Here is a 23,774-nt window from a genome sequence, read left to right as displayed (position 1 = left end):
ATTCAAACTGTTATGTCTAGACCATATTCTATATAACCTTTGCTCCCCAGTGCTAATCTCTTTCCTATTTCTTTCCTTCAGGCACCTCTTACACCTCAGTTTTGTTGTTCTCTGAGAACTATTCCAGAAGTGCCTGGTTTTCACTACAGCCTCCAACCCAACACACTAATCCCTCCACAAAAACACTCCTCCAAAGGCTCTTGCTAGTCAAGTCTTCTCACCAGGCTCCACATATTCCACTGCTGGATTAAATTTCACGGCACCACAGAGAAGACAGGAGGCCCTAATGTAAGCTATAATTCTACAGAACAGTTCCCAACACTTTTAACTGGGCCTTGATTAAGACAGGTTTCTTCATTCTACCTTCCTTTTGCTCCCCTTAAAGCATTAACATTGCCTACATTCAGCACTTCGTGGCAAACACAGGAGAAAACACCATTGCCCACCATCTCCATTTCCAGCTCTGCATTTCCCTAATGACCAGCAATGTCTTGATGCCCTCTGCGATGCTGTCCACATATCCTCTCAGTAGCCCCAAACAGGACTGTGTCCCAGGCAGAGAAGACGAGATGTATGAACACGCCAAACATCATTTTGCACAGTAGCTTGGGGGCCTGCTGCTGGACGCCAAGATAATGCCATGTTTTGGATGGCTTCTACACCCATGCAGGTACTCAGCAAGAAAGTGCCCTTACGTCATAGGCTCCGGCTTTGATCTGCTGATAGAGTTTGTGCTGATCTTCATCCCAAAAGGGAGGGTACCCCACTAGTAATATGTACAGAATCACTCCTGGGAGGGAGAGACACAGATACACTCTGGTTAGGCTAATATGCCAATTACTCCTTCAGCCCATCTACCTTCCCTCTTGACAGTCCCCAAGGCAATGACTACTCTAGATCTTCACTTGTCATCATATTTAGTTCTCCAAGGTACTAAGACAGTACAAACTTCTTGTCTTTTGAATCTCATCTTGGCACTTCATGTTCAGCTCCTAATCCCAGCCATCAGGAGCTAGAACAGGTGCATGATGTCCTTTACCCTCCTCCCCCATTATCTTGGCTGGTGAGCCACAACTCCCAGCTGCTTTCATGATAAATGAAGTCACATCCCCTGGGGTTGCTGTGCAGCAGGGGACTTTTTAGGAAGGAATCAGTTTTTAGATGCTTGCTGTGCACGGTGGTCTTGGAACAAAAACATCATTGATAAAACTATCACTCCTGGCCTGCAGAGAACCGTACAGTCCACGTCAGGCAACACAGATATCACCTGTCTCTAAACTTATCAGTCTCAGATACATTTACACCTTTGTTCAGTATTTCATTTTCTACACAGTTAGTGTGATAGGAAATTGCTGCAGTGGCCTAAAAACAACTGACTCTGCAAAGCACAGAACAGCCCTATCTAAAGTTTCATGCATCTGATCGATGGCCTGAGGAAAGAATTAGGAGCCAGAATCAAAGGAGTTTAGGCTCAAGCAGTAATTCCATCTACACAAGGTGCTTATTCTCAAGTGTCTTCATCTCTCCACCCAACAAGGAGCACTGCACACCCTCCCAGCAATAGGCTGTAAGGAATTGTTCCTATATTTGAAAAGGTTGTGTAAGTATAAAATATTTGGACAGAATCTTACCACATGCCCATATATCGACTGGTTTTCCATAAGGATCTTTTCTTAAGACTTCAGGGGAGAGGTAGCCTGGAGTACCAGCAAACCCTGCCAGAGAATGGATGAAAATGGATGAAATAAAAGTACAGTCCTCAAGCAGAACAGGATCTTACCATATCATCAAATCCACTATTCGTAATTTTCAAAACCTATCATCCCCAACCCCATGTTTACCTCTAGGTAGACCAACAGAAAGGGACAAAAAAAAAAAAAAAAAAAGGAGAGAAAGAAAGAAAACCACCATATGAGGATGAGAATCTATGTATTGCAGGAAGAACAGAAAAACATAAAAGAGGGAGGGAGCATGGCAACTAGCTGGGCATAAATTTTATATCTCATACACTTCACAGCAGAGTTACATGTAATAGCTTAAGAGTTGGAGAATGCTAGACAAAGATGGGACATATCCCATTACAAATGGTGTGGGCAGATCAGGAGAAGTAGCTGTCTCTCCAGAATCTCTACAGCACTGCAGAGTCTCAGAGCTGATGTTAAGCCTGAGAAGGTCTCATTTCTAATTATGTTTTATCTAAACAAAGATACAGCAAACATCCAAATGTGCCTGAGAAGGCCAGTTCAAGTGCATTTCTGTAAAATGACCAAACAAAATTCCAGATCTCTGCACTCCTAAGTCATAGGAAAGTTTGGATCAGGGTCTAAACTTAGCAGTTGCATTCACCTCTGACGCTAGAATCTACTAAACAATAACAAGAAAAATGGAGGAATACATAGACTTTTTTTTCTGTCACTGTGTCTTTCCTCTATTGCACAGAGGCTCATGCCTGAGGACCTAGAGGGTGGGATGCTGGAAGTAACTATGCTAAATGCATGCAAGCATGCTGGAAGAGCTGAAAGCGAATACTTAGGGTGGGTGCAACTCAATCAGTAAAGGCGTGAGCAAAAGTGAGAAACCTCAAACATTCTTACCAAACCAGGCCTGCTGCTCTCCCTGCACTTCAATAGCCAGTCCGAAGTCAGCCAGTTTGACAGCAGCACCTTTACATTTACTTGCCAGTAGCAAATTCTCAGGCTGGGGAGAAGAAAGGAAAAGAAAAAAAGGGTGGGGGTAAGAATGAAAGATTGATATCCTCATTAAAACCTCCTATCTTTGTATTCACATCATTAAATGCAATCTGTTGACAGCAGGCACATACTTAAGCTGTTCAGATGAAAGCAGAGCAACAGCAACAAATGGCCTTGACCTAGAGTGGCAGAAAATCTTCAAATCTAATACAAATTCTCTATAGGAGTTGGAGCCTCTTCCAGTCCAGCCCATACTTTACATGCTGACACCAGAGGGCACTGACAGTACAGTTCCTGAAGCACAGAACCCAAAATTTGTTTTTGTCATCCTCACAGAAAGTTATGTGGAGCAAGGGAAGAGAATGTGATGCAGAAGATACAATCTACAGTGATGTTTCACCCCATGAACATTATACAGTCCTCAAGGCACTGGAAAAGTAAATATGATGCTAATAGGGTCTGCCAAATACAGAGCTGTAATGTGGGATGGCATCATCTAGATAGGCAGTAGCTTTCATCCCTTACAGAAAAAGCCTCAAGTTGGCAACAACAGTGAGTGCTCTTGTATACTGTTACTTTCATGCTACAAATCCTTACAAATAGTAGTGTTAGATATGCTGTCATGCTACTGCCACTGTCACCTGTATTATATGCAACCATGTCACTTGTCCCAGGTACAGGTGCCAGAAATGAGAGACAGACTACTTCTTCCCATCACGCGAATCTCACTTGGGTCATAATTCTGTTGTGTTCCAGTAGAAGACTTCAGCAGAAGTCTCACTACAGCTTCAAGAATTGCATTGAGACAGTCAGCAGCTTTCTCTGCAGCACCACAGCAGCTAGTTACAACAGACTAATTGAAACCTCAAAGCCTTTAAGGTGGTAGCTATTACAGATCAGCAGAAAACACAACAGAGACAAGGAATGACAAACGTCATTTCACATCTTATTCCCTTCTGATCATTTGTGCAAATCATATCAACTTGAGTTTTTAACCAAGACAGATGGAAGCCTGGAAATACAGAAATGAGACTTCATCTTAGTTTCACAAATCCAGTGAAGCTGGCTTTTTGCATCCTGCTCACCATTTTCATCCCCCTGAAATACTCCATCTCTGTTCTGCCTGACAGGAATGAGGTGCTATGCTCATTCACATCCTTAGAAGTACTGGACACGTTCCTTGCTTTTGCTCTGAAAGAAAGGAAGAAAGCTTTGCCTATCACAGCCCTTGCCATAAATGATATGAAAAAAAGGGGAATTGGTTCTCAATAAACTTCGGTGGCACCGTATTTTCACTATGTGGAAAAGCCTTTGTTAATTAAGCTACAAAAATACACCAGTATAAACAAGTCCTTAAAGCAGCAGACCAGTGAAGTATTCTGAAAATCACTCCCTACTTCAGGTCACACCTTGGCTTGGCCTGAAACACTGAAATTTAGTTCAGGCTTGTGCCAGCTAAGCATCATTTCCTTCTAAACTACAGCTACAAACACTGCTAACAGTGTTTATCATCCATGCGTGTTTGCCAACATATGGATCGCCTCAGGCTCCACACACTTTTCGTAAGGAAGGAGTGCATTCCTCAATTTCTTACTGTCTTGTCCCTATGGGTAGTTTCATATTCAGAGTTCTTTTAGAGAACAAGAGCCAGAAGACCAGTTTACAAAAGGTGCAAGAGACAGCTTCACATGAAGCAAGTTCTGCAGTTATTATAATGCTGATCCTGAAAGGCCAAGCTTCTGGCAAAGAGCTATAACATTAAATAAGGAGCATGGGATCATTAATTCTAAAAGGAATGGATAGTCCTCAGGCCTGGATAGCTTCAGTGAATTGGAGGAAGCAACAGAAGAAACATATTAAGTACTGTGTGGCGTGTCTAGTTTTAAACAAGTTAACAACTAACACAAACAAAACTCGGGAAGCAAAATAGGTGATGTATAAACACAAAATACAAAAGAAAACTTGCAGCATCTTGCACTAGAAAACACTACCTATTTTCACAGAAGCCCTAATTTTGGGCAATAGTGTCTCTTGGAAGTTGCCCTTCTCACGGGCAGGTATCAGCTCTAAATTCAGAGCAGTCATTCCACACTGGACCACTTTCCAAAGTGTTCTGAATCAGAAAGCCAAGAGTGTTGCATGGGAGTCTGACAGAAATACTAAGAGCTACTATCTGCCTACTAGATGAAAACATTGGTTTGGGTTGAAAGACACCATAAAGATCTACTTCCAACCTCCCTGCTGTAGGCAGGAACACCTTCCACTTAATACAGGATGTAGCAGAACACTGCCACTGATCTTGCAGTGTTTTTTACTTCTCTCTTTACAGTGTGCTCTAGGTGACCCTGTTTGAAGCAGGAGAGTTGGACTAGGTGATCCCAAGTAGTCCCTTCCAATCTCAACCATTCTGTGACTCTGTCAAAATATTTTTATACCTGTTATGCACTGTATAACAATCCAAAACCAAGACTAGTAGCAGGCGTCATCCTGCATTAATTTCACTGGACCACTGGTGGTCACCACCATCCCCACTTTAGATAGAGAATGCTGCAGGACAGGTAAACCTTCTGGCACAAGCCTCTTTGTTCTGGAGTCTGTTCAGTTCCCAGTATAGCTAGTGCCACGTTTGAAGGGAGTTTTAAGTAACTCCACTGTGGGGGTTCTGGGTCTATCAATGTGTCAGCATGTGGCAGATGGCTGATTTACGCACTGTTCTACTAGCCAGCAGTTTTGTTTTTTGATTAAAAGCTTCTACTGATGAGAAAAGAAAGAAATGACATGAAAAATTCTTGTTGTGCATTTCTGTCCTAGCCCAATAGCATGTATTTGGCAACAGTGAAGAATAAAAATATACATGTTCTGTGTAGACAAACTCATGCTGGCAGATTGAGCAGAGAATGCCCCAGGTCTCTAGAGATCTCTTCAACAACAAATTAGAAAGTGTCCTTCATTATAATGAATCCTACCCAAACTTCTCTGAAAGTCCACTGCTGTCTGATACCAAAACTACCCATCCAGGAGCTGTCTTAGAGATGCTCAGAGCTGACAAAGTTGATGCTGAGAGCTGATGAAGAAAGAAAACTTCCTTGGGAACTTAGTACACCCTCTAGAAAAATCTGAAGGAGTGAATTTGTGCTTCAGGAACAACTGTGCCCAGCTACAGTGAAAGGAAACAAAATGAAAACAAACAAATAAAGAAATACAAAAGACAAGGCCCTGCCAGCTGGCAACACAATTCCTGCCTTGCCTCTTCCAGTGATGCCCTGGCTGCTCCTCAGCCTCTGTGGTACGGAGGAAATATTACCTTCAAATCCCTGTGTACGATATCATGCTGGTGAATGTGATTCACACTCTCCAGTATCTGATGAATACAGTGGCTGCAAGATAAAGGGAAAGACATACAGAGTTACACACGTGTATACACACACTTGGCACCCTATCCCAGAACATTTCCCCAGCTTTTATTTTTGTACTATGGAGAGCTGAGATCTCCAGGCTGAATCCCTTGGTTATGCCCATGGGATGCCGCAGCTCAGTGCTGTCACCATTTAACGCTCCCTCCCACTCAGCAATAGGATGCTAGACATCCTAGCTACAGCAGGACCACAGAGCCTCTTGCCTACCTGTCACTGTCTCTTCCTTTCCTTTTCACTGCACTAAGCATCCCACTTGCTCCCCTAGCCAGTAATGCCCACCCTGCACAGGGAACTGAGGCACACAGGTAGCTGCAAACAGCAGCTGAGACTGGACATGCATGGCCCAGCACTCCAGGAAACACTGAACAGGGCTACTCCAAGCACAGAATAAACTTTAGAAAGCAGCAAACTCCTCCAGTAAGTTCAGGATGAAGACTCCTGGGTGCCTGCCAGTTCACAAAGCTTTAAAAGCAGCATCTCAAGCACTTTACATACACGATGTGTGTGTGTACACACCCGCTTACTGGGTGCCTTTTAAGTACAGATCCCACTTAAGAGGTTAGCAATCTGAAAAGCAGACTCAGCCTCTGTTGAACACAGTGTGCTGCACTGCCCCAGCCCACAGAAAACTGACGCCACTGTCACACTCTTTGCTGTAATCACAGAGAAAAAAGCAACCCCACATTTATATCTGACACATTAGAACAGTGCAACACAACCATGGAAGAGATTTCTGGTTGAAACAATCTATTCTGTCACAAGTTTACTGAGCTCTTAGAGTGACTGCTGCAAGAAGTGGGCATTTTGGCAGCCTGCATGCCTGGGCAGTGAGCACCCAGACGCGGGTAACTCAAATAGGTTGTGTTTGTGAGCTCGCTGTTTCCTCACTGAGTTCTGCTCATTTCAGGGGAACAAATTAAAAATACTTCAGCAAAAGGAAATTGTCTACTGGAAAAGATGGGAAGAGATTGAGAGAAGGAAGGGGAGAGATGAAGCCCTATGTATGTTACCCCTGCCTCCCCAGAGCTGGCAGCACAAGCCTCAGGGTTGGAGTCCATGAATATCTCCTTGCTCCCAAAACAAAAATGTATAATTAGAACAGAGCTGAGTCTGAGTGAGAGAGATTTTCTGGCCAAAAATGGCAAAAGTGTGAGGTGTCCCAGGCGAGCCAAGTGCGGCATATTGGCACAGACCTCACTCCCTCGCTCTCCCAGCCTGCTCTGGAATTCAGCTCAGCATGGGGGGAGAAAGGGAGGAGGAGTTTCATTCTGTCATCTTATGGGCACTGTGAGTCTCGTCCAGCTTAAAGTCAGAAGGCTGAGCACCCCCAGGAAGGCTCATATAGCTTCACCCTCTCGTCCAGCACAGCCAATATTTTCCTGAGCAGTGTTGGTCACAGTCAGCTCTTCATAGCTTCAGAGAACAGGCACTGGCAAGAGGGACAGTGGGAAGGCTGACGATAAACTCTGAACTTCCCAACTTCAATGTGGAAGTGTCAAGTGACTGTATATCTGTTTGAGATGCCGTGCCTATAATCCACATGTACACCCCAATGAAAACCTCTACAGAGCTTTCAGATCCTCCAGGAGTTCCATCAGTGATGAGCCGGTTGGCCTTGCCCATCAGCAGACAGCTCCCCAGCAGAGCATGTGGTGCAACACCTAATTTGAAAGCATCATGTAATGGCCAGAAGAAAGTGGTTGTAAATGTACATGGAAAGCAAATAAGCACCAACGGGCTGCGCGAGTGTACAAACATGCCATACTCTTTCCTTCCTTACATTCAGGAAAGGCATGCTCTCTGTAGCACTGCTTCTATCCAACCTGGTGTGCTTACCACTTCAGGACAAGCTTCCTCAAACTCACTTTGCAGCAACATTAACTGCTCCCTTCTTATCCCTCTCCTCCCATGGCTTTCTTAATTCATGCTTTAGCAAGAGGTAATATGGGATGTGGACAAAGATACAGTATAAGTAATGATGAAATATCATCATCAGGCCATTCTTAAGGCCTGCTACAGCAGAACAGGAGCTGCCTGAACCCAGCTTTGTTTCCAGGTTCTCCCCGGCCAACAGACAAATGGTTCAGAGGCATCATCACTGTTACTGTGCAAATTACTCTGCATTAACAGCAAAGGGACAAGCACAGTCCATTTCAGGAAGCTCACACATGGAAGAAAGGGGGAACACTCAGAATAAGGAAGGGCACAGCTTGAAATCTTTTTAATATTAAAGTAGAAAGGCATGTTATGCCATTTTTTTCACTGCAACAGTCAGCATACCACCAGAGAGCTTTCACAGAATCATAGCCTTTAAAGCCCTTCGTTCCCTCCCACTCCTGTAAAACCATTACCTAAACAAAGGCAACTTGAACAGGTCTGCCCAAAAGCAGCAGCACATCACTGGAAGCCTTGCTACAGGAGGGCAGAGGCCAAGCAGGCAAAGCCTGAGGACAGCTCTCCACTGTGTTACTCACTAAGGACACCCTGTCACCAGTCACCAGGAAGGTCAGGCAGACAAAGCCACTAGCAACAGAGCTCCCAGCAAAGAACACACCACAGCAGCAACGTCTGCAGGCAGCAAGAGCTGGAGCTGCGGTGAGTCAAGCTGGTCGGTGACAATAGTTTATGCTAATGGCAGAAAGAGGAATTGCTTTTTCCAGACAGGGAGCAAGAGTTGCAGAACAAAGCCATGCACAGAACATCAGTCAGGAAATTCATCCTGCTTGCCAACACACATGGCACACACAGAAGGATCTGGAAACAGTCTTACCTGGCATCTGCTTCACTGTAGTACTCTCTGGCAACAATATCTTCAAATAGCTCCCCACCTGTAACCCTGGAGTATAAAAGAAAGGTTGTTACAGAGCATGTCCAAGCCTAGCCGACCAAGCCTAGCCAGAAGGCTGTATGGTACCTGTGCTGCCTCTGTACTCACATCCTTTCCCCTACAACCCTGCCTGTACTGCGCAGCCTCCACAGGGATCTGTGGTATGGAAAGACGAGGGCAGCTCCACAGCCACAGCACCAGCATCGGTAGCTCACAGAACACTCTCAATGCATTGAGCAAAAATGCCCATGCATTTCTACAGGGCTCAGTAAATATTACGTTTGGGCAGACAAGCCTTCCTTTGATCCCTGCAAACTGCATCAGGGACAAAAGTCACAAATAGCCACTGATTGCCATCCCACACTTGTGCCGCTGCCAGGAGTTTTCCTGGTCTATCCCCTACCACATAGTCAACGATTTTTTGTAAAGTGCTGTTTTGTACAGATCTTGGAAGAGAGAGAATTCAGGTGTTTCTTATTTTGCTTCTACACAACCATCCACGTGTCTGTACCGTTGATGAAGCATCAAAGCCAAAGAAAGACACTTACAGATCAAAGACGAGGTAATGGAAGCCTTCTTCTGAAATACTGTCATGGAGCCGCACTGCAAAACACAATCAAGAAATGGAGATTTACAGAGCACGTAGCAAATATGACACTTCAAAAATCAAGCCTAGCCACATAGACAAGCTCTCCCTCAACTCAGCCCATTAATTCCCTATGCCCTTCATTTTGTGTGCTCAGTTAGTGACCTATTTCCTTTGCTTATCTCAAAGGAACAGATGGGTGTCCTTCACATACACCCACCTCACCCCAGCGCCAAAACAAACTCTGAATTTCTTTGACCATTCGTTCTCCTCTTCTAAAACTTCAGTACTTTCCTTTCACATCTACCTACTCTTTCTTCCATGCTCACGCTTTGCAGTCTTTTCTCAATCATTCTTATTTTCCTCAAGCCCTTTTCAGAATCTCCAATCAAAAATAATATAAATAAAAAATGCCAAAATCCATTTGCAAGCCCACCTGCATGTTGGTGCTATCCGTCTCCCTTCTACCTTTTATCTGTAAAGCTCAATGAAGCCTGTTTCTTCCCTTTACTTCCTTTTCCTGACTCCATTCCAACTTGTACCTCCAATCATTATCTAAAATTCAGACTCACTTTTGTTTGATTTTTCTAATCTATTTGTTACTAAAGGCATAAATGACCACAGTTGTCCTTAAAATTTAATCCATCCTCAACTTCCTTACACATCCCCTCTTGTTGCCTAAATTAACTTCCACCTTTTCCCTTTTCTCATTCTCTTCACCATCAGGGCTGAGGTTGCACCTACAATGGGCTGCCCCGGATACTCTGAGAGATCTCTGAGGCCCTGTCGTCCTTCCCCCCAGTTACAAGTAGGAAATAGTGATAATGAGTACATCCACAACAGAAATGAATTTATCTTCCAGTGCCATTTCCTCCTGTCTGAATTAAAGCCTCGCTTTCTTTTATGTTTCTTGGATTAATTCTAACTTAAGGTTTTGCTTTTAGAGCAATACGAAATTAAGAGCTCCGTTTCTCATATCTCTATGTCTTCCTTTTGGCTTTTCTCTCCTGCTGAAAAACTTCACTCTTTTCCTTGCCAAGCAGAGTCACTAACTAGCAGTCCTACTTGACTCAGTCCTTAAACTGTCACACCCAGACTAGGACAGGTTGGTTACCTTATCTACGTGATTCCATGTACAGGATTTCCCTATTGATTCACACAACTAGATGGGCCTAGCGTGTGTCTCAGCCACCACAACATCTTGTAATTGAGTATTGACTGAAGTAACATTACTGTCCTCATCTCTACAAAAACAAGATCGTTATCTTGTTCTGTCACTATGGCAGTACCTTTGCATTCCTTTCCTGACTTCCATTCTTTTCCATGTAAAACACAAGTGACCTGCCTTGGCTTTTCCCAACACAATGATTTTCTCTTTGCCAGCATCAAGAGGTCAGTTTGCACCTCTTATTGGTCCATGACGTCAGTTACCATCATCATCTTGGAAATGTTTCAAACCAGCACTTGGCACCTGCTCCCATCTCATAAGAAACAACCACAAATTTTCTCAATGCTCTCTTCTTATCCTTCTTGCAACATGTGCATGCAAGCACCCACAAACACACAACTAAGAGTAGCATAAAAGTGTAGAGACCACCACTACCCATCCTTTCCTAAAAGAATTGTATTCTTCTTTCCTGCATGCTCCAGCATTTTTTCCCTGCCATAATTTGCAAGCTCTCCAGGCTGGTCCTTTGACCAACTTCCTCTCCTCAGCATTTCTTTTCATGGAAGAGGTTTGGGAGCAATATTCCACAAGGCATAAGACTGCAAGCCAGCAAGTACAGTTAAGGGAACAACACTGCAGGTATTTGACATAAAACTGTTTCCTCTGCTGAAAACAGGGATGTAGCACCTTTAAGAATTAAATATCTCAATATAAATAACTAAAATAAAAATATCTTCCAAGCTTTAGTCAGTTTTGTAATAACTTCATTGTATTACAACTTTGAGTTTATACAAGGACTTGCCCCCTGAGCACTTGGCAGAATCCAGCAAAGGTGACATTACAAAAAAATACAGAGAAAGGTATCTCCTAGGAGGAAATATTTCCATCGAAGACTGGGAACAAGACATACAGTGACTAAAACAAACACTTGGATTCTCAGCATAGGGCAGGTTTTCACTCCAATGTCATGAGATTTTCACCGCAATGCACAAAATTGTTTGATGTACACGCAAAAGGCAACTACATAAATGAGAGCTAATGCCCAGGACACAGGCAAAAGCCTGTGCAGAAACCTTATAAAAAGAGAAGAAGGAACAGATGGCGAAACTTCAAGGAAAGCTGAATGTGCTAATAAGGTCATGTCAGGTAACACTCAGTATGCCAGAAAGCATTCTCCACCCTCTGGCACCTGAAAGGTCAGCAAAGTGCTGTCAGAAGCAGCGAATCAGAGAGCAGCAGCACACATGAGATCCCAACAGTGGAGGAGGACAGCCACCAGTGGGCCGAGCTGCAGCCAGGAGCAGCAAACACATCTGCAGGTAGAAGAAAGAAACAGCGAACTCTGAACTCTAGCAAACTGCAACCAAATATAAAATATGAAAAAGCTTTCTGGTAATATTTCTTTGTCCTGAGGAAAGTGATTTTGTCAGATACATTTTGAAAGAGGAAGGAAGCAGCAACTCAGCTGGCAAAGACTGGCAGAGGCAGCAGAAAGAGCCTTCAAGGACAGTAAAACACTGTTTGTGTACTTAGGTGGGGAACCTTGACAGGAGAACAGAGAATTGTATTTATTGGCTCATAAATACCAGTGCCATACATCACCCTAAGGCTACACAGCAAAAGAATAGAGCAGACCATGGAGGCAGGATGCAGGCCATTAACTTAACAAGGGAGCTGCTTCCTTGCAACCACCCAGAGCAATGCTGAACAAAACTTGCACGGGATTTAATCTGCCTAGGTAACAAAGCTCACAGGTAACGCTGGAACAGCACAGAAGCAATAGGAAAGAGGGCAGTGGGCACCACCACCCTGCAGAGAAATAACTAGCAACAGCTTAAAACATCAGACTTGAACTGTGAAAGAGAACAACGATGAGACGGGCTGAGAAAGACAAGTCTGAATAGGACAAAACTCTCACGATTTTCAATTCTAGCCTGTACCTGCTTCACACTGACACTGAAGGGAAGAGATGAAAGCAATGCCCAGGGGCGGAAGCGAGAGAGTACCCAGTGCCTCTTTATGCTAACACACTGTACTGGCCCGCCTGCAGACTCACAGCTGGCCTTCCTACTCTGCAAGGACATGGCAGTCACCCGTGCCAGGAGTTCAACTACTGACATGCGTGTTGAAGTGCTCTGCTCTCAAAGACTTTGGGAACTATCCATTTCCAAAACCAATTCAGGCAGCCCAGAAAACAGCACATAGTCAGAAGCAACTCCACCACCCTTACCTCATGTCAAGGATGAATGCACTTAAAATGTTTCTTGGCCTCCCCTCCAATTTGGCTCAGACAGAAGATCCACATTGTTTTGACATTCATCACGGAGATACAAAACCGTCAGATACCATCTGACACCTCCATCTTGCAGACAGCGCAGGGCCTGCTGCTTCAGCCCTGGCCATGAGGGCCCTCCACACCATGACAGGGTGTGGGCTCTCATATGGCAGCTTCCAAGGGGGGGAGAGGTCACAAGGACCCGAGCACCGAGTGCTCTCCATTTCATATAATTACCCAGGCAAAGTAGATATCATTTGTTCCACAGGTGCTGCTCCTGAGGCACCATCTAATGTCTTCATTATTACCTTAAGTTCAGCTTCAACCAGCTGAGCAGAGTCCACATGGCCTGCTCATACCTGTGTAACTTACTGACATGACAGGGTGAAAAATGTAATCATACGGAGGTGCTAGAAGAGGGTAAAAAGGAGAAATGAAAATTGACCATCTATAAAATGAAGAATTGATATAAGAACTAATCCAGCTATTCTTTCCTCCAAAATGTCACAGGCCCCTTTTCTTTCTCCCTCCACGGGAGCAGGGATGTCCATGCCTGGTACAGTAGGCTAGACAGATGCACACACCATAGAGAGCTGCAAGTCACAGCAACAAGGAAATTGCACAACAGAAACACAGGGTCTCCCAAAAGATGAACAAACTATACAGGAGCCCAATACTTGCCAAAGGAACCTGACCTTACTCTATTCACCAGAATACAATGCTGTTGGTTTCCATTAGCTGATTTTGTCACCCAGAAGCAGCAATTTAAATCATATTTTCTTCCTAGCCAAACACTCTTACCACAGGAATTCTTGCAGATGTAGAAAATCAGTCCCTGCCAACACGAAGTACACTCATGGTCACCTTATGACTATTCCCACGCCAAAGGTCTTTGATGGATGAAAGAACTTACTGCGAAGGTTAGCAAGCACAGACAAGGAGAGGGGAGTAAGAAAGAAAACAGAAGCAAGTCAGACAACGAGGCACTAAGTCAGTTACAGGATATGGTGAAAGACTTCACCCAAAGTTTTAGTCAGAGCACAGAAAAAAAGTCTCATTCACATCAAGCAAAAGGCTCATACAGTTCACAAGAACATTAGTTTTGTAAGACTGAAGTCTTACTGATAACTTCAGAAATTGCAAATAAAAACCACAGCACAGTTAGCAATGCCAGGACAACTGCTAACCAAAGAAGCAGAATCAGTTACAGTTTTTGGGGGGCTGTTTTTTTGTTTATTTGTTTTTAAATAAGAACACAGAAATAGCATAGCTTTCTTCATATACAGTCCTGAAGCTGGTACCACAGTAGTACTCCACCTGGCATCCTTTCATTTTTAAATGCACACCTGTAACATTGCACTGTTAAAGAGCTGCTGTTTGCCACCACCTACATACAAGGCACAACCTCTCTCGCTGGTTTAAGCATCCTTCTCTTTCCTATTTCCTCTCAAGTCTCAACCCATTAAACTACAGCTCTCATCCTACGTAAACTCCCATTACCAGTATAGGAAGCATCATCCACAGAGCTGGCCTCTTAGGAAAATAATTGACAACACAAAAGCAGTGACAGCAAACTACCCCTCTTACTCAAAAACTCATGTCTTCATCCCCTTGTCGTTCTCTTCTTGAATTATGTGACCCTGTACAGGTAGCTGCAGCTCCCTGAGGCCTATGCATAGTACAGAGCATCTGATCATAATAAGAAAAATCTCAAACAAAACAGACTGTATCAGCCTAACAACCAATGGCACTTGCTGCTGCATCACGCAAAGCAAGACTGCGAATACAGAAGTTGAAGTAAACCACAAAGGAATCAGAAGAATCTTTCAGTTTTATGAAAGTTCACCTATACAACAGAAATATAAAAAGACAAGGAAGGGCAACAGGCATCTTATTTTTAAAGGGTCATATTTAGAAAGCAAATTAATACCCAAGTGACAAGCACAGATGATAGCTAGCTGACTTGATCCACATCTTCCCTTTGCTCTGCTCAGTGTGCCCAATTTTATCATTGTTTTACTCTTGTTTCAATGCCCAGAGCATTCACGCCTGCCACACAAGCCCAGGATGAGCCTCCTCTATAAGGCAGGGTGGTCTCCGTCAAACCGCTGCAAGGTTTGCTCTGCAAACAGAGCAGTTATTGAAGTCACTGCACAAGGCAAAGAAATATACAAGCAGAAGAATAATTTCACAGGATGATTCCTTCTATCTTCACAATTATTAATCTCTGCTTAGGAAAATTTAACACGAGCTGGAACATATTTGCTCCTATACACCAATGGTCCCTGCCTGTCCGTAGTGACAGTGCTCAGCAAGAGGAAACTGTCAACTTCGCTGCTGAACCTGGAGTTTAAAACATTTGGATTCAATGGGAAAATATAACATACTATTGGCCACTCTGCACCAATATATCTCACGTACTGGGATTATATAACAATTGGAATTCTCAAATCAAGTTGCCTTTGTTGCAGTACATGCAGCAGAGCCAAAACAAGGCAGCCAAGACTTCTGGTTGTCTCCCTGGTTATGGTAATAGAAATGCTCTAACCCTATTATGTAGTCTTAGCTTTGCAAACTCAAAAGTGCTCTAGGATCTTCTGGACTGAACAATGCTATCAGAAGGTCAGCCACTCATAGGAAGCAGCCAAACTTCACTTTTCAGCACTTCCCAGCCAACTGTTTGCCTGTATCACGCAAAGAGATACCACAAGGGACATATTACAAAAAGTATATGTCAGAAGAAGCGAAATAAAACTGGAGGCTAAGACCTGCCTGATGCCCTTTACCAAAGATGCCTTGCCTGATGCCCTCTCCAATGTGCCAGGAAACGCTGAAACGACAGATACAAATACACACGGCCCAGCAGACTGCAAACTGAGCACCTCGTCTGTGGCAGCACAAGCGACAAGTGAGCTGACGCAGATGGCTCCCACCCACAGCCCACTTCCCCAGCTGCTCACCAGCCTGAGAGCCTGCTCGGGAATTGTCCCACCGCCTCCCAGCCTGGCTGCATGCCAGGACGCTCCCAGCACAGTTCACAGCTCCCAGGACGCCTGTCCCACGAGGAGCCACCACAAGCCTGAGGCTGCCTGGGAGCTGGGTGCTCAGCTCCCACCCCAGCTGTTTTCTCTAATTACATTAAACATGCAGAATTCAGCTGCAGCTGCTCAGGCTGCTTCCAAAAGGACTCTCCTTTTAATTAAAAATTTGCTATTAAAGAGCATTAAATTGTGTAATGCAAATAATCCTCTAGAAATCATCTGTTCCAGCAGCTAATGACCAGCTTTGTTAGAGCAGTAACTAACAGCAGCAGGACGGTTAGCTAACAGGACATTGCGTGCTGGTGTTAACCAGTCCATCAGGATCAGGGATTCTTTCCTTCCTTCTGCTTCCAAATCTGACACAAAGAGGTTACAGGATGCCGGATATATACCTCCTTGCCAGCTCCCCAGGCCCAAAGCATTTCATACCAATTGCAGTTTCAAAGCTTTGGAAAATAGAAAAGAAGAGCTTGTTAACACAGCTCTGTTCAGGTAGAAGCAGGCTGCTGCAGGCTCTGCAAGGTAAGACAAGGGACAGTCTCAAGGAGCACAAAATACCACTGGGATTTATTTTTTCTTCTTCATTGTTCTCAAAAAAACACTCAGACCCTAAAAAGTAAGGTCAGGCACAGCAATCCACAGCCTAGGAAGAAGCTGCACAGAGGACAGTATCTTTCCTTTTGAGAAACTGGTCTTTCTGCAGAGGTAAAATGTAAAAGTAATACTGAAAGCACACAAAGTATTTTTTTTAAATTTCAGTGCCAGCTAAACATTTTTTTTCTTTCATTTTGCAACGTCTGCACTGAAAGGCTGAAGTTCAGTACACGATACATAACATTTACTACGTCTTACTCAAACATTATGTGATCCAAAAGAGTTCATTAGCAGGAATATTTCCATGACCATCCACAACTGTTATCCCACATGGAAACCACTATGCTTCCATAGGGGAGCAGCCTGGATGTCTGCAGCCAAACAAAAACAGGGAAATCTACTGTTTACAGCAAAACACAGCCTACAGCATTCTCTTGTTCACTAAGGAAGCAATTCAGATCTCCTGTTAAGAAAAGGTGCTAAGCATGCATCCCAAGCAGCAAGGGATGGCGGAAGTGAGAGCCTGCTCAGCAAGAGATCCTCAAGGTGATGCACGAGTGACCCTTGGTGGGAGCTGAGACAACCCCAACACTGGGTCTGCATAACCAATGCACCCCATTTCCTACTCCAGTAGTTATGAGCACTGTGATATTCTACAAAGGGCTGCACAAAGAAGCACAAAATCCTTCTTGAAGCAACTCACATCTTGATCATCACCCTTACTTAAGCAAAGATGAACTGTGTGCTGTTAAATAAACATCCATGAAAATCACTCCCACAAGACAGAGGTACTGGGAGAGATCATTTTCAAAGGAAATAAAACTGAACTGGGTCAAAACAAATTCTGCTAATCCACAGGAGATTTCTGTGCCATGTTTTCCATACGTTAAATGAGGAATTGTCCAGAACTACGGTTTATTCTTAAAGAAGCCAGAAGATAGAAGTGAAAATTTAAAGAACTGAACTGCAAGTATATTCTGGAGAAAAAAATCAGAAGTAGGAAAAACCTGAAGAAGCAGTAATTCCAGTAGATGCTGAGGACAGCATTTCACCACTGCTATAAATTCCTTCAAAGAAATTAACTCTGAAGCAGTTCAGAAAAGGATACAGAGGCAGAAATCAGAAAAAGAATTTGGCTTCGTCATTTGGCTACTATCAGCCTCTCTTAAAACATGTATTTTTGTTATTCCAGAGCTAAGTGCATGCAATACTTCACAGCAAAGGCTGCCATGAGCTAGGACACAATAACTGACACAAAGAAGGTAAAAATAACAAAGTGCTCAGTTTGAGCTATAAACAAAAGATATTCAAGAACTACTTTTGTACGGTTGATTTAAAAACATCTAAGAAGGAGTACAGCTCATCTGGTGACAGGTCCAAAGAGGAGGGAATATTTAGGCTGGCATAACTAAGAAAATTTAAAAGTAGAAGGAGAACATTTAACAACAGGATGGACAAACACAAGAATGCTAGAGAACAGCATTCAGACCTATGAATAACAATTAGCAAATGCTGCATCATTGCTTTGAGAGTTCTGGAAGAGGAAAGGTCAGGTTCAGAACTGAGCACTTCCCATCTATGTGGAACAAGACAGCTGGAAGACACCAGGGTTCCCCACTGTCGCTACTCTGGTAGTTGCTGTGTAGCAAAAGGGAAAAACCTGAATTATCTACAAGAGAATCCATGGGTGGTAGCTGAATGAGAGGACTTAAAAATCAAATACACAGGCCAACCAAAATTAAGTTTAATTCTAAGAGACCAAAAGAGTTGCTCCAATAAGAAAGACATTCAAAACACTGCAAGTTTATCTATACAGCAAAAAGAAAGCAATGGTGAAGCCTATTTTATCTTAAATGCACAAGTTTCAGTGGCACAATCGGGGAAACATCTGCAAATGAAGGGGCAGAGCTGCAAGCCTGCCTGGAGAAACACGTTTCTTTCCTGCAAAGTGGGGACCAAGAGAAGAGCACCAGATCGTTCACTTACTCTTCTACATGTCCCCAAATACATTCATGTCAAATGCCCACAAGGTTTATAGATATGTGAATCACTGAAATAGTATGTTGTTTAAGGACAAGTGGAATTCCCCATGCAGTCATGACTCTTGCCAACTTCCACAAGCATTTTATCTGCTTACAGGCAGCAAGGTTTTAACTTTCTGCTGCTTTCTGCTTCTTTCTTACACTCTCATATCCTGAGTAATGGATGCAACCATTTTCCTTTTAGAACAGAATGCTGATTGATGTCGAACCAATTTGGCTTTATTTGGAGAGTGTGGCTGGAACAGGGTTTCTCTAGTCGCTAAATACTCTGGAATGTTGTCAGGAGAATCAAAAACACAAATTGAAACCTAAGGAATTAAGTCCTTCCTCTACTGAAATGAAGTTTGACATGACCATTTGTAACGGTAATTTCAAATGTACAGCTCCCAATGAGAACATGGTATGTACAACAAACATGGCTTTGAAATCAGAAAATTGCCTCAGGACAACTTTCTTCTGTCTATAGACAGAAACGTTTTCTGGATCAAGGAATAACCACACTGCAATACTAAGCTCTTTGAAGGATTACTCCTCTGTGATTACCTTGGCCGTAATACACATCTGAAGACAAGAAAACACCCAGTTACAGAGCAAGAGCCTATAATTAGGGCTGAAATTCAGTGAAGGTATGCAAGGGTAACTTAGAAAGCAGTCACTTCACAAAGACTAACAACAAACAGAAGTATCACCATTACCTCATGGCCAAATAAACATTTATTTTTCAGAGTAGGGGTGTTACAGTCAGCACGTAATACTCTAGAACCATCACACTAGAGTCAACTGTCTGGCAGCAAATAAATTCAACAGGTTTGCTTCATATTCTATATGCAGGCAGGAGAGAAAAGCACCTCACAAGGCTGTGACTCACAGTTCTCTGCCCTAGACTCGCTAGTGGTTTGTGTCACAGCAAAACAAGAGGGCTGCATTCAGCTTCCAACACAATTTCCTTCTGTGACAGCATAACAAGTCCAAGGAATATGGAAGCAACAATGCATGTAGTATCTAGACTTCAGAAAAGCTTCTGACAGCATCTAACATGCTATTTCCATAAGCAATTCTAAAAAAAAGTATATCCAGGACTAGCTTACAACATGCATAGAAGTCACTGAAAAGAGATACTCAAAACTGCTATCAACACCTTCAAGAGTTTGTTCAGAGCCCATCAGTATTCAACAGTTTCATTAATTATCTACATCATGCAATATATGGCATTTTTATTAAATACATTACTGTACAAATTGCAAAGATATAACATCAGAAAGTAAATCAAAATTGTCTTGACAAACCTGAAGAAAACCCACACAGTGCATTTCTTAGTACTTGTTTTAATTAGGATAAACGAAATAGCCACTTTGATAAGAGTCCTCATTTAAACAAGATGGAAAAATTCTTTGCTTGCCAGATCCGCAGAAAGTAGTCTGAGGCAACAATGTGTCAGAAAACAAATGTGCATCAACAATATCCCTAAACTTCCATCAACCAATGAAATTTGCCAAAAGAAGAATAATTTTGGTGTGACATATAAAGCAATTCTTCCCCCTGTAGTCAACACTGACACGGTCTTAGTTGGGTTCTGATATCTCTTTTCAGGCAGCACATTTCAAGATAGATATGAATATGAAGTCACTGGACAGAGACCAAGGGGGAGAGGAAAAAAGAAAAGAAAAAAAAACTAGAGGTCTAGAAAATATGACGTATGAGAAAAGACTGAAAGAACTGGGTTTGTTTAGTCTGAAGAAGAAGAAGGCTAGAAAGAGACATGATAACAGTCTTCAAATATGTAAGATAGTTAGACGAAAGAAAAACTAGTTTCTACATATACACTGGATAGAAATAGAAACAACAGTAGCAAAGTATGTTTTTTTCTAAAGCCTAATAGAAGAACTAAATATATGAAAGATCACCACTAGAGGCTGTGGAATTATTACAGCTTTTTAAGAGCAAACAAGCCTAGCATTAACCAGGTAAGGTTTTCAAATAACTGCTGAATGGACGATACAGCCTTCAGAGGTCTTTTCAACACATTTCAACTCTTGGCTGTAGGCATAAAATAATTCCTTTATCCCTCATTTCTATTTCCTTAATTCCTTTATTTCTATTTACAACCACCCACTGAGTTCAGAATGACTAGACTCTTTTATCTTAAAATAAAGAAAAAAAAAACTGTTCTTTCTAGGAAGACAAAAAATCGCTGTGTAGAAAATGCATGAACCACTGACATTCCCCCAAACTCTTTTCCAAACCACAACAGAGCAATCACATTGTTACTCATTACAAATGAAGAGCCAGCTGTAGAACCAAAGTAGGAAAGTGACATGTTTCTGTTTTCAGTGGGGCTTACTTATAAAAGTGGATATTCTCTCGGGCACAACATTTAATTGTGAGAGATCTGACAAGAAAATATAAGAACAGATAAAAATAAAGCTGATGAAAGTTAATTTAAGTCCAAATAAAAATTGACATCACCTACTAAACTAAGTGCAACAAGCTTTACAAGGCAAACGAATCCCAGTAACTAGGCTAGCAACAAAAGTTTCAGTCATCCTGAATATTTTGTATACTGGCTAGCATATTCATCACTGCAAATTACTGTAGAAGGTGGTTACAACTCCTCCTCATGTCCTACCTCTACAATTGCACTCAAATTCAATAGTTCTTTCTGCTGAAAAGCTGCTGCTATGGTGTTACTTTGCATTTTGGGACATCCTGAGCTACTGGAAATTGCTTCTTTATCTCATACAGAATAGCCCACAGATACCAGTGCATGGAGTATCTTTGGATGTTTACCAATATTCGGATGCTTTAGAAGTCGGCAGATTCGAGCTTCACGTTCCAGTTTCTGGTGATCTGAAAGAGAAAGAAACAAGGTATTCAGCTCCACAATTCTGAACTAGGCTCTTGCTCATTTTCAACAAAGAAAGGAACACAGTGACCCAGCTGATATCCAGAAGCACAGATGAGACTGGGAATTGCTGGAACACAACCATCTCCCAAAATCTCACAGCTGTAACAGAGAGCCAATCAGGTGCCTATAGATGAGGCTGCAGAGGACCTCTGCTTCCAGTAAAGGGTTAGTGCTAAAGAGATGTTTTCTGCTTGGATTCCAAGTGAACAGTAACAGCAACACAAAGATACCACTCTTCCATCAGATGCACAAACACATGAAACCAGTTCCAGGGCTTTTGAGACTTATCCCTTCTCCAAAGATGGAGAACAGCCTCTGAAGAAATAGCTCACAGAAAATGGAAAAGGACCCGCTGCCAGCCCAGAGAAACATCAGGGAAGAAAGGAAGAGCAGGAGGGAGAAATACACAGGTACTGCTGCACACAGCCAACACATGATGTAGGGAATGCTGCCAGTTCTGATGAACCGTAAAGGTAACCATACTTCAGTACCCACGGATGGAGTCACTGATGAAATGCTGATCAAGCACTTCCAGATCTCCAGGCAAGAAGTCCTGCCCAAATGCTAAGTATGCTTATTCTAGCCCAAAGGCAACATCAGTTTCAGCAGGACCGTCATCTGGATTACAGAATAACATATCAAAAAGAGCAGAAAATGGTTTCTCCTCTCCAGAAACGTAACATGCATGAGTGCAAGGAAAGGAGAGAGAGCTAAGGCAACTCAGCTCATCTTAGCCAAGAAGCAGGAGATCTTTAGCTGCTGAGGCTCAGATAGATTTTTCATTACAGCAATGATCGAGTCTTGGCTTTCAGTACAAAGCCCCATCCTTGCAAATGAAACACATATCAGATGAGCACAACTTCACTGAAAGGAGCTGAGGGAGGCAAATCTCCAGGGCAGCCCCAGAAGCTACTGAGCTCTCGATTTTTGGGGATGCAGATATGCACAGAAAGAAAGAGAACTGACTGCCCTTTCCCAGCCAGCTAAAGAGCTCAGCAAGGGGAAGCAGCCATCCCTGCGCTCTATTGACATTTCTCCTCCTGCAGGTCTTCAGCAGCATACAGAGTTGAAAACGCACCTTCTCTGCATTCCCTGCGGGAATTTTTCCACAGGAGTAAGCAAGACCAAGGCTGGTTGGGCTGCTCAGCAGATGACTGCTACAAGTGCAGCATCCTCTGATTTACAGGAATCGCACTAGAGATCCACATAAACAAAGACCCACTGCGCTGCACTGAGAACAGCCCACACAGCTCCACTGTCTCTGCATGGTCCTCACTTTCCTTTGCACAGAAAAGCTTTGGGCACCTGTTCTCCTCATCACGAGCAGAAGAGGGAGACCAAGGCAGATATCTCAGCTCAGAACACTTCTCTCCCAGGCTGGGAATAGCAGCTCAGGACACTGCAGGATTTTTATCTTCTTTCCCATTGCTGAACTGTAGAAAATGTCCCAATTAATATTTTATATGTGCTGAGATGTGCTTACATCCTCATCTGCTACTGTTCTGGGAGGGGGGAAGGTAAATGACTCTTTTCATCTCTCCCTTCTTCTCAGTCCTGGAAATTATTGTTGTTGTTGCATATATTTCACAGCTCCATGCCAGAACCACTCCAATAAAGTAGCAGGCAGCAGGAAATCCTGGAGAGAATCCACGCTCCCAAGGCCCTGGTGCAGTGCAAGCGTTTTCTCGCCTGCATTGCCGGGGGTGCCTTGGCTCCTCTTTTTGCAGTATTTTGCAAATGAAGTTTTAGAAAGTAGTTGCAAGGTAACAGACTGTGCTGCACACTCTGCACCCAGGACAGGTTCTCACAGCAGGACCACAGTTTAAGATAAACTATCCATAACTCTCAAACACGCCTGGGTCTTGCAAATCCCCTTCTTACCCTCCCAACTTTACTTGGAACCCCTACAGAAGGGGATCCTTCCCTCACCCAGATCACGTTGCCCTCATGTGCAATTACACTTGCTGGGAATCTGTTCCTGAGCACAAGGGCACGGGGAAGCAGACAGCAAAAACAGCTGAGCAAAGGGGAAGGAGAGGTAAGACGTACCACGTGCTGCTCAGCCACTGGGCCATGACAGCCAGGACAGACAGCTGACAGGAGCGAGGCTCAAACAGAATGACATAACCATCAAAATGCCATGGGAGATGTAAATCAAGAGCAATTGCTCCCCTGCAATCCTACACCCTCTCACAGAGGGAGGGGAGCAGGCAGGGCAGCAGACACAGCA

At 43.3% G+C, this 23,774-nt stretch overlaps 1 protein-coding gene across 17 annotated transcripts in view; it reads right to left on the bottom strand.

Annotated features, from left to right (window-relative positions):
- Positions 1–23,774, bottom strand: part of CAMK2G (calcium/calmodulin dependent protein kinase II gamma) — a 123,363-nt gene that overhangs the window by 39,324 nt on the left and 60,265 nt on the right. For all 17 annotated transcript variants that reach the window (XM_090145009.1, XM_090145008.1, XM_090145010.1 and 14 more), the window contains exons 3-9: positions 21,427–21,486; positions 9,482–9,536; positions 8,877–8,942; positions 5,995–6,067; positions 2,595–2,697; positions 1,632–1,715; positions 696–790 (exon numbers count right to left, since the gene is read on the bottom strand). In XM_090145009.1, the coding sequence (XP_090001135.1) occupies positions 696–790; positions 1,632–1,715; positions 2,595–2,697; positions 5,995–6,067; positions 8,877–8,942; positions 9,482–9,536; positions 21,427–21,486 (536 nt within the window). The remainder of the gene's footprint in view (positions 1–695; positions 791–1,631; positions 1,716–2,594; positions 2,698–5,994; positions 6,068–8,876; positions 8,943–9,481; positions 9,537–21,426; positions 21,487–23,774) is intronic.

The sequence above is a fragment of the Phasianus colchicus genome, chromosome 8 (assembly GCF_987193195.1).
Source record: "Phasianus colchicus chromosome 8, bPhaCol1.hap1.1, whole genome shotgun sequence".
In the NCBI taxonomy this organism is placed as follows: Eukaryota; Metazoa; Chordata; class Aves; order Galliformes; family Phasianidae; genus Phasianus; species Phasianus colchicus.
This window is presented reverse-complemented; position numbering and strand designations above follow the sequence as displayed.